The sequence below is a fragment of the Salvia splendens genome, chromosome 22 (assembly GCF_004379255.2).
Source record: "Salvia splendens isolate huo1 chromosome 22, SspV2, whole genome shotgun sequence".
In the NCBI taxonomy this organism is placed as follows: domain Eukaryota; kingdom Viridiplantae; phylum Streptophyta; class Magnoliopsida; order Lamiales; family Lamiaceae; genus Salvia; species Salvia splendens.
This window is the reverse complement of record NC_056053.1, coordinates 9,283,855-9,298,674: the sequence shown is the minus strand read 5'-3', so window position 1 is coordinate 9,298,674 and position 14,820 is coordinate 9,283,855. Positions and strand designations below refer to the sequence as shown.

The 14,820-nt window shown below is 38.7% G+C and overlaps 1 protein-coding gene and 1 pseudogene across 1 annotated transcript; one reads left to right on the top strand and one right to left on the bottom strand.

Moving 5' to 3' along the window:
- Positions 1-8,766: 8,766 nt before the first annotated feature.
- On the top strand, positions 8,767-10,088 carry LOC121785925 (annotated as a pseudogene).
- Positions 10,089-10,165: 77 nt separating this feature from the next.
- Positions 10,166-13,240, bottom strand: LOC121785924. Its single transcript, XM_042184408.1, has 5 exons — positions 13,066-13,240; positions 11,656-12,558; positions 11,124-11,324; positions 10,685-10,880; positions 10,166-10,489 (listed from the first exon to the last, which is right to left on the bottom strand). The coding sequence occupies exons 1-5, from the start codon at positions 13,171-13,173 to the stop codon at positions 10,308-10,310; spliced, it is 1,590 nt and encodes a 529-aa protein (XP_042040342.1). The 5' UTR covers positions 13,174-13,240; the 3' UTR covers positions 10,166-10,307.
- Between the last annotated feature and the right edge of the window lie 1,580 nt (positions 13,241-14,820).

The window sequence follows — 14,820 nt, the reverse complement described above, 5'->3', positions numbered from 1 at the left end:
TGCTACACTCCCCATACCCAACAAAAACCTTACTACGATCATCAAACCCCTCATAGAGCTCATCCTCTCGTTGAGCCACGAACTTCAGCTTCACCGTAGGCCTCGGAAACCAATTGAGCAACCACGGTAGTGACAAGCTATAATATAGCTCATTCACTTGCGCATTTTGTCGAACATGTGATATGCATTGTAACATCCCATACTTTTGTGACCCCTTTTATTGGTCTTGTGAATTTTTGAATTTTGGAACTATGAAAACTTTTGTTTCTATGTGATTAAGTGTTTTGCGTGAAATAAATTGTCGTGGTTAATGTGGAATGATGAGCTTGAGATTTTATATTTGTTTCCAATGCGGGGAAATAATTAATAGGATCATGCATTTATATTCTTCGAGCCAATTCATTGGAATTTTCGACCCTTCCTAATTATTGAAATAGTATTTCATTTCTTGGATTTAATTAATTGTCTTGGGATACTTATCCAAATTAAATCCAAACCAAATGACCCCTAAATGGTACTACATGGAATTCGAACTCCATTTTTATTTTCCTTGGGAGTTTTCAAAAATCTCCTATAGGAGAAAGAATTATTTTCATTTGATATAATTGGTGCTTTATTGACTCTCTTCCTTTGAATTTAATCCAATTAAATCATGTTATAATTTATTTCTTCACCTAAAATAAATAGAGAGTTAGGACATTCCTTGGTTAGCAATTTTCGGCCTCTCCACTAAATTTTGGAGGATATTTTATTTGTTTCCTAATTTGTGGAATCCCTTTTTATTCAAATAAATTCCTATGTCTAATTAATTGGGGATGTGAATATTTTTCTCCTACTTTTCTTCCATATCACACGCCCCCTATGCAATATTTTCCTTGTGGGAATTTAATTAATTGTTGCCTATTTTATGGGAGCCTTTTTCCTATAAATAAATTGCCTAATTTAAATCCTATTCTTTTAATTGAGGATTTAAATAATTTCCTTGAGCAATTCCTTATGGAAATTTTCGGCCCCCACCATTATTTTCATACTTGGAGATTTAATTTATTTTGTTCCATTGTTTATGAAATATTCACTTTTATTTCCTAAGTTGTGAATATATTCTCTCCAAGTAAATACCAAATAAATTCCTTGCTATTCCTACATGGAATTTTCGAAAATTTCCTCCCCTTCCCACATGCTTATTTTATTCTTTTAATTGTGGGATTTATTTAATTGTATTTTTCCCCACAATTAATTAATTAATTGATTTTAAACATAACCCTAATCCTATAAAAACACCTAAACTAAACCCTAGCCCCCATTCTCCCTCAATTTTCATGCCTCCCTCCTCCCTCTCCACATTCTCTCCAAAAAAACTTCTTCCACCATTGTTTCTTGCATCCATTGAAGTTTATTTTCAAGAATCTCCGACGAATCACTTCGTTTCTTGGTTCTACCGATTCATTTTGTCAAAGAAGGTATATTGGCTTCTCTTTTCCTTATTCTTTTCATTTGAACCATGTTCTTGAATCCTACATGCATGTAGTGGGTGTAGGAATCGTAGATCGCAAGTTTAATCGGGGAGGGAAAGTGAGTTTGCTTGAAAACCTTGATAAATATGCGTTTCAATTTAATTATGTGAAGTTTGATTGGAATCTTTGGTGAATGATGTAAGTTTATGTGCAAACATGATTAAGAGAGTCTTATCAAGCATGATTGTGTGTTATAAGCATGAGAATTGGTGTTTGGATGATTGAGAAGGAAACCCTAACTTAGAAATTGTGTATCAGTTTTCTGTGATGTTCGACTAATAGCTTATGATGAGTAATTGACCTATCAAACAGCCGAATTTTGATATGAAAATTTTACTGAGTAAACTTCAAGGTGTTACCTGTGTCTCGTGTGAATTTCAGCCCTTTTTATCGAAAAATGAATTTTTAATAAATTTTGAAGTTAACTGCGCAAATCTGCCAAAAACTCGTGTTCTCGCCAAGAATGTTTCGTTTTCTGTTTGACTGACCAAATAACCTCCGACTGATGTGATTCTTGAACTAGATGAAAATTTGAAGTGTCTTCTGAGTCGTGTTAAATTTTCAGCCTTTTTGGGCATTGGATGAATTTATGGTATATTTTTCAAATGAACTGCGCAGTGCTGTCAGAAATTGTATGTTCCGACCAGAGAGTTTAAAATGTGATATGACCGACTAAATGACGTGATTTCGGTGTGAAAATCTTCATGGATGAACTTGAATGTGCCCTCTGTATTGTGACCAAAATTTAGCTTCATATGAGGTCAGGTGAATTTATAGTGATTTTTACAAAACGGTCGCGCAGTTCTGCCAGTTTTCTGCCTTGTTAAAATGACACCTAGTTTCAAGTTTCAAAGTATTATATGATGCATGTATGTCCAAGGAACGTGTTTAAATGTTGAAATCACTTGTGATAAGTTGGAATGTGTTACGTGTGTCTTTACACCCTTTTGACGTATGTTGGGTTGGGGAATGTGAGAAAAACGATGAGAGAGAAAACGATAGGACATGCATAGTAAAATGTTGATGTGGAAGGCTGACTTGTGTTGTCATTGACAAGGGTGTTGTGTACTCGTGAACTCAAGGATCGTGAGTTGCTATAAGTTGGGTTGTGAATTTGCTAAGCGATCGAGGTGGGCTTTCTTTTCAAACCTCTTTATTTTTCCGAAAATATGATGTGGTGTTATAAGGGTGGTTTAAAGTGTTATGTCATGCCGTGATTGTTTTGATGTTGAGATTTTTGCCTGATGCCTAGTTCGTTTGAGCTTGCTCTGTTAGGCTAGAGGGCTATGTTGAGATTGTGCTTGATGCCTAGTTTGTGAGTTCGCTCCATTAGGCTATAGGGCTATGATAAACGAATTCGGGTCTGAGTAGGGCCGCAAACCCCTATCAGGCTGTGTACACAGAGGGGATCGTGAGCCGTCCTTGCTAGTCGGCCGGTCTCGTGGGCGAATAGTGTGGCCACACTTTCGTCGCACTATGGTAAGAGGATGTGATTGATTGATTGATGTGGAAAATTAGGAGATAAATTGTCTGGCCAGACTTGGATTTTTTGTGTTCTCGTGATATTTCTTACTATATAAAACTCGAGATCACTGGTATGGATGACATAACTTATTAAAATGTTTTCGGCATGAGCCCATTGAGTACAACAAGTACTCAGCCCTGCATATTCTTTTTCTTATGTGCAGGTTGAGCGGGATGTTGCGGTGGATGTTGAGCTGGCTAAAGACCCTAGGATACGTTGTGTCGTCATACATAGGCGTGATCCTTGACTCTCCCTGAACCTTATTTATTCGCTGCTATGTTTTAAATTATGTCTTAAGACCTTAATCTTTTCGTGTTGTGTTTGAACATGTATGGTGGTGTTAGGTTTAAACGAGTGTTTACGTTGTCTTTCTGAAAATGGTGTTTTCCAAGATTTAAGTTAAATGTTCGTTTTACCTTAGTTTTTTATATATAGTTGTATCTCTTAAGTCAAATTTTTTTTCCGGTGCCCTTTCTAAAAGTATGTTTCTTTACGTCTTTTCAAAAAAATGACCTTAAACTTCTTTAAACTAAGTTGTTTTTCTTCTTTAAGTCTTAAGTTGTTCTTTTAAACTGTTGTCCATGCATGTCGGTCACGATCACCGCGTTTGTGATACCCCTGGTATGGGCGGTCGTGACAGCATTCAGTCCCCTTGAGTGTATCCTGCTCCAATTCCTTCTCTTTCTTCACCTCCGTTGCATTCCCCATAGGCATGAATATCTCCCTTGTTGTCTGCAATGGAGTAGTCACTACCTCCAAAAATTCAATATCCTCAATTTCCGTCGACACTCTTATGCAATCCTCCACTCCGATCTTCAAATCTATATCAATTTCTTCATATCTCTCACTGCTATGTTGCTCCATTAGATCTTCATCAGCAATTGCTCGATCAACATCAATTGATTTATGAAAATCCCGATCGTTGGAGAATTTAGGAAGCTCCAATTGTGATTTGCGGAACTCCCTTCCCTCAAGCCTTCTTAGCTCACTTCCCTCAAGCCTTCTTAGCTCACTTCCACGTAGGATCACTTTACACATCATAGCTCCCTTCTCATTGGTCAATAACACGTCATAGCTCTCCTCTCATTGGTCAGAATCTTTTAACTACTGCCATGTCACAACTAGCTCAATATATCCTCAATATGAACGTTGCATGTATGGTAGCTCTCATACGTTGCATGCGTGTGATCTTGCGTTGCGACTTTCCTTCTACAATTTATGATCGTAACAATCATTTGTTACGATCCGAGCTCGTGGTTTCCCAATCATGATCGTAACTCCTCAACAATCGCACAAACAGTTTACCGAACGATCAATTGCATCAACTAATCGATCGAGCTTGACGAACGAAGAGGAATCTTATTGATCATGAATAAGAATCTCACGATTACAATAGAAATCAAAGATTGAAATCAAAGAAGAACTCTCGGTCCACGACCTAAGCTCTTAAGCTCACAGGTCAACAACAATATCAACGATTGAAATAAAAAAAAGAACAACTACACTATTTATACTATGCATCTTAGCTCACTTCCCTCAAGCCTTCTTAGCTCACTTCCACGTAGGATCACTTTACATGTCATAGCTCCCTTCTCATTGGTCAATAACACGTCATAGCTCTCCTCTCATCCGTTGTCTCCATCGATCGACCGACCTTGGCTCGAGAGCTAGCATCCGTTGCCGGAGCTAGCATCCGTTGTCTCCATCGATCGACCTTGGCTCGAGACGCTTAGATCTAGAATTGCTTTCTTCAGTGCATCGAATTCAGCATCCATGCGACGCCGATAAGCCTCACATTGAGCCTCCAATTTTTGCCATATGATCCTAATTTGTTGATCCTCTTCTTCAACACGTGATGCTTCTTTATTCGTGACTGCAACTTCTGCACCAGGCTTCGAGGAGATGATACCATTAGTTGCATCCTTTTTCTCGTATCAGAGACGACACCACACGAAGAGCTCCAATCGATCACTACCTCCATGATTTGATGCAACTTAAACCAAATGTTGTGGAAGAACTGAAATCGCAAGCTCAATCACACGAAGATAATGCATCGGATCGTTGTGAATCCAGCTTCACTATTGCGTCACCGACGCCATAGTCTGAGGAACGTTAGCTCTGGATACCATTTGTTACGATTTTTCTTCGCAACTTCCCTATCTTAGCTCGCACACCCGATCTCAACGATAAAACGCAGCCTCCACTCGTGAATGATCAAAAGAAAGAACGTTTTATTGAATCAACAACAAGATTACACGATAGGAAGGAATGAACGAAGAAGAACTCTCGGTCCACGACCTAAGCTCACGATTACACAGCAATTTTATCGACAATCCAAAAGAAACAGCAATTACACTATTTATACTAAGCTTCTTAGCTCGCCTCGGTCATCTTCCACGTCAGCTCGTTTTACACGTCATAGCTCTCTTCCTATTGGTTGATAACACGTGTTGCCTTCCTCTCATTGGTTAATCAGAGTTCATAACTAACTCTAACTAACGCCACGTCACCTCCCACTTAATATGATCGTATGCATGCATGTGTTGCTCGCCTACGTTGCATGCATGTATGTATCACTTATTATAATCATGCATGCAACACAGCTGCACCGATAGCAGCGGCGATCTGCCATCGAGACGATCAGCGGCTGTCCGATGACTTCGGTGAACGGGCAGCGACGGTGCGACGACACTGCAATAGCAGCGACGGCATCCCGCACTGCAGCGCCGGAGCTGCGACATCGACGCAGCAGCGTCGGAGGAGTCGAACAACAGCCATGGGGATGACGAGCATATGGCCAAGCTGTGTAGGCAGCCCAAGCTCTCGAGCTGGGCAGTTTGCGCGACGCAGAACAGCATCGGCTCGTGAATCGAGTGGGAGCCTTTTGTGGGCAGTTCCCGAACTCGACGATCGACGGAGGCGAGAGCACGCAACCTCGCCCGTGACTTCACTTTCCAAAACTTGATTAGGGTTTCCAATCCTTGAATTCAATTTTGAAAATAATTCAAAATTAATTTGAAAATAAGATTTGAATATATTTTTGTAGATTTTATATTATTTAAGATTTAATTATAAATTAAATGATGGATTAATTAGATTCTTTCCAATGGATTTATAAGAATTTAATTCCTAGACGAATCCTAATTATATTTGAAAAATGATAATTATTATGAAAATCACGTCCACTCCTAAATAGAGTGAAGGACGAGTTTTTCATTATTCCTCCTCCATGAGTTTTTCAGCTCTCCTCAATTAGAAAGTTATGTCTTCTTTATTCGAGTCCTAGTATTTTGATAAGATCAGTCCACCCTGATATCGGAATACAGTTCGGGAACCAGTCAGAAGATCTGTGGTCTAGTATTGAAGATCATCATCGTGGAGAAGGCGCAAGCAATCGACGATTCTTTGGGAAATCAAAATCGGTAACTCTAATCCGTAGAATTTATGTTTTAGGATTTACTTTCTTTAACCATGAATTATTTGTGTTCTAGCATACAATTATATGTTTAACATGTGAATTGATTAATCGCATAATAGGTCAAATAGATCCTTATCTGATTTATTTGTTATGTACAAGCCTTCCGCTGTGCAAGGGGCACCAAAGCCTAACAGGCGTATCTCGTCTTGCGGAAAGATGACTCATCGACTCGGCTTACCGTTTTCCACAAGTTTTTCCGTGTAATTTTTCAGTTGTTTCCGAGTATTTTTCTCCTTTTTTTCCGTGTAATTTTCGTCTGCCAAGTTTGTATCTCAAAATAAACAATAATGATGTGTCAAATGAGAAGTATGGGTTGAAATAGATAATGGGAGAGTTTTCCCCAGTAAAGATGATAATATAAAATATAACCATCCAAACTAATTACCTAATACTCCCCGTTTCCAAAAAATATGTACACTTTTTATTTTCATTGGTCCCATAAAAATATAGGCATTTCCATTTATGGAAATTTGTCCTCAACTTATTACCCATATATATCAATTTATTTATAACGTATACCAGTCTATGACCCACCATTACAACTACACACTAATAGTAATATGGGTCTCATTATTCACCAACACTACTTTAGCTATCATTCTTCTTCTCTATCTTATTTTATCAATTGTGTATTAATTATTATGTCATTTCAAATGCACATATTTTTATGAGATGAATGGAGTATAAAAGTAATTGATTTCAGATTATATAATCTGTAAAATAAAAAAGAGAGATTGATAGAATAAAAAAAGAAATTTGTCTAAAATAATCTCTAAGGGTGTCGACGTATTTTGATCCAATAAAATGCAAAAATTCATATACTAATATTACATCAAAATTCACCCCCCTCCGTCTCACACGAATATGCACTCTTTCCTTTTTAGTCCGTCCCACAAGAATGTGCACTTTCCACTTTTGGAAAGACTATTCTCCCTAATGAGGTGGGACTCATTCTCCACTAACAATACTTTAATTACTTTTCTCTCTACATCTCTCTTACTTTACCAATTTTACATTAAAACTCGTGTCGAACCCAAAGTGCATATTCTTTGGGACGGAGGGAGTATATTTCTGGTGATACTTTTTAAGAGCAAGAGTAGCAAGTACATCCTCCGTATTGTTTAGTTTCCCTTTTTAGTTTGTCTGTCAATACTTATTACACTTACTTTTAGTAATGGACTTCATAGTCCACTAACTTATTTCTACTCAAATGCCATTATAAAACTAATATATAAAAGTAAGATTCACATTCCAATAAGTCTCTCAACTCACTTTCTATTACGTCCATTTCGCTATAGTTGAGTCATTTCATCATTTTGGAAGTTTCATTATATTTGAGTTATCTCTATATACGTCCTCTCACCGCTCCTGAAAAGTATGAACTATTTCCTACTTTATCATCTTTGTTATCTCTTATTTTATCTCTTAATTTATCATTTCTCTTACTTTTATTATTTCTCTATTTAACATAATAAATACCCCCACCGCCTCTGAAAAGTATGAACTATTTTTTTATTAGTCTGTCCTTGAAAAATATAAACTATTTCCTTATTAGTCCGTCCCTGAGAAGCATGAACTTTCTAATTTTGGAATAGGGAAAAAACACATCAACCCTACCTCTACATATCATTTTATTTACAACTTATATCATTATATTATACTGCACTATATATTAAAAATTGTGCCAATCTAAATGTTTATACTTTTTAGAGACGGAATGAGTATCTTTTTCTTAATCTCCATGTTGAAAAAACGCCTCAACTATAACGAAGGGAGTGCATTTCTTAAAAATCATGTTGAATGAAAATGTGACAATTAATAGCGGATGAAAGGAGTATTATATACTCCCTTAGTTCCAAAGAAGATAATATTTTTTTAGACGACACGTGATTTAATGCACCTTATTTTGTGTGCTAAGTGAAAAAAATAGAATAGGATGGAATAAAATTGAAATAAAAGACGTTTTTATTTTTAGTAATAGATCATCTTAAATAAGACAAAAAAGTGAGTTATTTTCGATGGAACGAAAAAAACGAACAGAATAGTATCAAAGTTGGAGTAAAAAAATCACTAGTTGTTTGTGAAGTGGAAAGCGATGTGAATTCGAGAAAGCGACGCCACTTCTCTAAAAAGAAAAAAAGTGTAGCGAAAGAGACGACCCCACAAAGCCTTTTTCAGCAACGGAAAAGAGTATGCGTAATCGAATGCGAGTGCCTACAAACAAACTCTCTCATATTAGCCAACATTCTTCAAGATCGTTTCTCAATTACTTCTCTCTCTCTCTCTACCCATAACTCAAACTGTAGTTAGCTTCACTGCTCAGTCTCCAGCAATTTTGCAGTAAAAATGCTGTACTAGCGGTGGAGAAGAGAGAGATAGAAGAATGGGTGGAGGAACGCGGATGCCGTCGTGGAAGGAGCGAGAGAACAACAAGTGGCGGGAGAGGCAGCGGAGAGCCATGGCCGCGAAGATATTTTTCGGGCTCCGCCTCTACCGGAACTACACGCTCCCCAAGCACTGCGATAACAATGAGGTTCTCAAAGCTCTATGCCGGCTGGACTGTCCACCCCGACGGCACCACCTATCGCAAGGTCATTTATCTCAATCCATTTTCATAATTTCCTCACAAAATTCAAGTATGGAGTATTTGCATAGCATCAGTAATTTTACTGTATTCTCTCTTATTTTATTTGCATAGTATTTTCTTTTCATCAGTACTGGATTTCATCAATGGTTCCATATCAGCAGCTTCAGGCAGTGCATGCTCACCTTACCAACAAAGCTCCTCCTGCAATCCCATCCCTACAGATGGCAACTCTCTCATTCCATGGCTCCGAAATCTCTCTTCATCGGACCCGTCATCCGAGTTCATGCACCACTACTTGCACGGGGGTGGCTCCATCAGCGCTCCTGTGACCCCTCCCTCAAGCTCCCCAACTCCTGGAACCCCACGGCCCACCACAGATTGAGGCAGTTCATACGCTCGTCTAGGGACTCAGCACCCGTTGCTTCCATTGTCCACGCCGCCCAGCCCCGGACACCAGATGTGGTACCAGGGGACTCATGCTAGTCAGAGCGGGACGACTTCTCCAACGTTCAGTCTTGTTTCCTCAAACCCGTTTGGGTTCAGCATGGAGGACCTGACACGGAATGGATCTCTCATGTGCACACCGGGCCGGAGCAGAGCGTGCTCCCCTGCTGTCACAGGTGCTGCTGATATCCCCATGGCTCGGGTAACCCCGAACGAGTTTGTTTTCGGGAGCAGCAGCACGACAGTTCTTGTGAACCCATGGGAAGGAGAGACGATACATGAAGATTGCAGGGCAGATGAACTCGAGCTCACACTTGGGAGCTCGAAAGCCAGATAGATCAGATGCAGATGAATTATACCTCAAGTGGAAGCAGAAAGTGGTTATGTGGAGGGAGGATAATTTCAAAAGCATCATAGTTTGCATAGAAATTTTATTCTGTTAAATGCTATCTGCATATAACACGAGTTGTAGCTACCAGTGTATGTCATGAATAGTCAGTTTATCTTGATGCTGTTCGGCAGTGACAAAATTAAATAATACTTCAAATATCAAGATTTTCCTATTCATCTTAGGTTCACCAATATGAAAATTTGAATGTCAGCACAAATCTTGAAAATTTAAATAATGTAAATACTTGCATTGAGAAATTTTCCCTGTACAAGTTGATTAATGAATATGAAAGATTCACATAAAAATAGCAATGATATATACATATGCACTTAGATGGATGAGAACCGAATATAGTTGGGTAGGTCACTTTAATTGAGCTTGCTGTAAAGTTCTGATAATGCCTGATATAATATGGAAGCAGCCGGAGGCCGTGGCATCAAACCACAAAGAATCTCTGATGCCGAGATTGATGGGTTACCGTAAAACTTACAATTTTCTTGATTTCGCGTTCTAACCACATTTCCTCCCAGAGAGCAACCAACATACGCACCTGCAATGCAGACAATTACACTATCAGTTGGTCTAAATGCCAACAGCATAAACATCGAACATTATAACATTAACCATTGACTAATAGTTAGTTTGGTCATTAGAGCATGACAGAAGATTAAATATGTCAATAGCTTTAAAGGAGAAAGGAACTTTTTATAATATGCCTAAATGCAAAGGGCACGAAAGCGACTACCTTTACTGCAGCTGTATGTATAGCAAGCACCAAAACCACCATCCCCTGCTCGTACATCAGCTTCAGCAGCCCTTCCAACAATGCCAACGGCAGCACTTACTCCTGCCCCGACAGACAAATGGGTATTCCCGCTAAATGTCTTCACAGCAGAATTTGTTCTCAACACAATAATATAATCAGTCACTTCCCCACCAGCCTGTAAAACCAAATGAACCATAGGGGTATACTCAATGCTTTTGCTTATCTGGGCTTCCCTCTCTCTCTCAAATCCAAACATTTGTGCAAACTCAAAAGATAGAAGAGAAAAATCTTAACAGTAAATGTAGACATATTTTATTAAAATAGGAATAAAGCAATAAAGTTCAAGACAGTAATTGTCATGAGAACCGAAGTAAAGTTGGCAATAAAATAAAAAAAGGAAGTTCGCTCATTCACTCACCTGTGCGCCCCAGCCCATGCCAAAGCATGCGATTGCAGATGGTGGAGACCAAGATCCATCTTCTCTCCGTGCAACCACTAATCCTGTGCCTACATTGTAGGTCACCATTAAGCCGACTCTTGCAACAGTTAAGATAGCAAGGCCCCTGGCTTGCTTCAGGATTGCACCAGGTATGGACTTTTCAGGTGTCACAAATCCAACCTGCATTGAATAGAATAAGTCCCAGTATAAGGACACTTCATTCAGCCTCGTAAAATGAAACAACTAACTTCAACCACATGAGCACTTGACTCAGGGTTCACACTCACGAACAGCGGCACAGGCTTCTCACATTGTCCTTCAAATCCCAATATCAGTTAAAAATCTTTGTATGATAAGTTCTTATTTATATGTGCAATTCTCTCTCATTATTTTTTTTTAACACAAGTTTTGCTAATATGGAAAAATGAAATTGGTGACACAACTACGTTCGGTGGAAGTACATGTGTGTGTGTGTGGGTGTGTGTGTAGACTGGCCCCATGGAAAGCATACCTTAGTATAACCTTGCAGGGTGTTTGCTGCTTTGTATATTTCATGCTCCATAGACTGGCCCCATGGAAAGTTGAGCCAAGATCTTAATGTGCTTAGATCTGTCAGATCATGGGTAGGTGATTGTGCTGCACGACTTACTCGTTTCATCAAATATGGTTGGACACACTCAAGACGTACACAACAAACATCACAGACTCGTTGAGGGTTACTTGTCAGGAACTTTGAAGGCATCAAGCTCCGTCCTCTGGAGCAACTATTGCAGAAAATCCCGCCACAAAATCTGCAATGGTGTCTGGAGTACAAGATAGGGTGAAAACGAACATTGCACAGCATGCACGTAGAAGCTGCACTATCAGGCAACCACTTCGGTGGCACTGCTTCCAGGATGTCCTTCATTTTGCCAAAGTTAGCCTCTGTGAGAGATTGTGCCATCTCTTGCCATGCTTTGTCTAAAACGTGGCTCGTGACCCAAGATATTCCATATCCTTGAATATCACCAGAAGTAAGAGATTTGACTTTGCCTCCAGCTGCCAGCAACATGTCGAGAACCACATCCCACATGGTCATCTGCTTATCTTCTCCAATAAACTCATTCCAACCCGAATCACCTTCAGGCATGTAACCTCCATTCGAATAGAGACCCCTCTTCCATTCTGCTTGTTTACATTCTGGCAAAGGTGGAATAGATACTGGCATCCAAACACCCGTTTCTTCAAAATGTGGAGTGTCATAATAGAAATATTTATCAAGCTTTTGACTTCCATCATCTAGGTCCATTTTCCATCTATCATCCACCTCAGTCGCCATCATTTTAACCTCTTTATTGATCATAGACTTACACATATCATTTCTTTCTGACACCGTGTTACAGTCTCCTACATGTGTATGATAATTTCCAGAGGCCTGGAAATTGAGAAGGGTGTAATGATATCAAAAATCACAAAGGCAGAATCGCACGCTCACTTAAACTGTTTCGTGAATATGGGCTACACAAGTTTATCAACGAAATAAGCATATTACATCGAACCAAAAGGCATAAAGATGTGACTAGAGCTATGATGCAGCATCAAGTAAGAAGTCCTTTTAAAGAACTTAACAATCAATTAGACGTAGCAGCTTCTCTTTCATCTTGTAACAGAAGCAATTTTACTGAAATTATGAGATTTACAACTCTCAATTATTTATTTTATGATCGCTTCTCCTCTACAATTAAAGCTTACATGAACAAATTTTCAAATTTGATGCAGCTTCTCCATATTTAATGCAAGTTCAGATCTATGGCACAAACAATAACCTAATCAGTCACAAAATGGAATTGGAAATCACCCTCAACTATGTACAGGCGCATCAAGTCATCTAAATAGACAAATTGATCTTCAAGGAAAAGAAAAGTATAAGAAGCTTCTTTACCGTGGGGGAGCAAATTTTGGACTCGTAATCGTGGAATTCAAACAACACTTCGGAGTCCGAAGGTAAGGCCTTTTGGTCCTCTGTCATGATTAATCCATCTCCAGACATTAGGGTTTGCAGATGGAGAAATACCAATTCGTGAAGGAAATGGTGTTTCGTTTAATTGGAGCCTCCCTTAAGCTTTAGTCTGAAATAATCCAGAGATTTATCCAAAATAATCGATAGTTTTTCTTACTCCCTCCGTCGCATTAAAGATGATCCATTTTCATTTTGGTTCGTCTCATTCAAGATACACATTACTATAAATGGAAACATATTTATCTCTACTTTATTCTCTCTTACTTTACTCTCTTCTCTTAACACATAAAATAAAAATGCATAAAACCCCTTGCCGCCTAAAGAAGGGGGTCATCTTCCTTGGGACGGAGGGAGTATTTCACAAGATTTGATTATATAAATTGGATATCAATTTTAAACTTTTGATCTAAATATACGCACACTCAACAATATATAATTATCACTAATATTATTCTTAGCAGGTTTATCGTAACTAATTTTCTTAATTTCACTTTTTTTTTGGGTTGGTTGATATGTAATTGTTCGAAAGTGGAACCCATTATTTGACTGCGTTTTCGATATATTTTTTTTGGTAGAAAAAAGCGAGCAAAACCCCGAGAAAAAACTAATAAATATAAAATATACCTAACTTATCAAGTAGAAGCCAAATATTAAGCTCTGTGGGTGGAGACTCCAGCACATGAACGTCATTGTTCACCAAATAAGCATAATGTGATAAGTAATCAGCAGCAAAGTTCCCTTCCCTGTGCACATGTGGCAGCACGACCGAATTAAAATCTTGAAGCATTTTCCGGATTCTCAACACTATGGCTCGACAATTAATAAAGATTTCAAATTTTCCCAAGATCATAGCAACAGCCACATAACTATCGCTCTCTACTTCCAAAACTTGCACACCCAAACTTCTAGTCAATTCTACTCCATGAAAAATACACCAAATCTCAGCAAGCAAAATAGAACAAACCCCGATATTAGCCACAAATCCATTTCTTCAGTTACCTGCGTCATCTCTAATCAATCCTCCGCCATAGGCACGACCAGATATCCGCTCTAGGGAAGCATCCGTGTTCAACTTTAGAACCCCTATGAAGGGGGCATCCAACCAACTAAAATTGCACTTCGTGTCACCTCTTCACCGGCAGAAGCCACTAACTTGACATCATGAATATTCCTAACCATAGTAACAGTATGTGAAATAATAGCCTCTGAACTCAAATGCACCCACTTGCATAACAAAACCACACCTTTTTTTTCCAAATGAGACAACTTCCAACACCATCATTTTGTTGTGATTTCACTGCAATTTCATGCACAAACGGAATTAACAATGATAGTACGCCAATCAAACTGAAATTGGATGATGGATAAATAAAAGAATTACGAATTATAGCGTAAATTACTCAAGAACGAAGAACAACAATGAAGGGAAAAATTATAACAAAGCTAAAGCATAAAATCGGAAATGGGTGGAATTTATTTCTTTGGTATGCAAGCTTTAATTCATTGCCATTAGATATTTCACGGTGCATGGACCATGATCATGTATTGCATGTGATGTATGACTAATCATGCATACAACAATACTTGCTCTTTAGGTTCATTGTCCGCTAAGAAACAACGGTAAATGGGTGGTGATCTCTTCCTCATACTTGCACAAGGCGTTAGTTGGTGATCTAC

Bases quoted from the DNA above. Each gene is read 5' to 3' on its own strand.
- LOC121785924 (XM_042184408.1), bottom strand. From the start codon at position 13,173: ATGTCTGGAGATGGATTAATCATGACAGAGGACCAAAAGGCCTTACCT. The intron at 12,559-13,065 runs GTAAAGAAGCTT...CTCAATTTCCAG, and splicing joins CCAAAATTTGCTCCCCCACG to GCCTCTGGAAATTATCATAC. The intron at 11,325-11,655 runs GTATGCTTTCCA...TATTCAATGCAG, and splicing joins CCCTGCAAGGTTATACTAAG to GTTGGATTTGTGACACCTGA.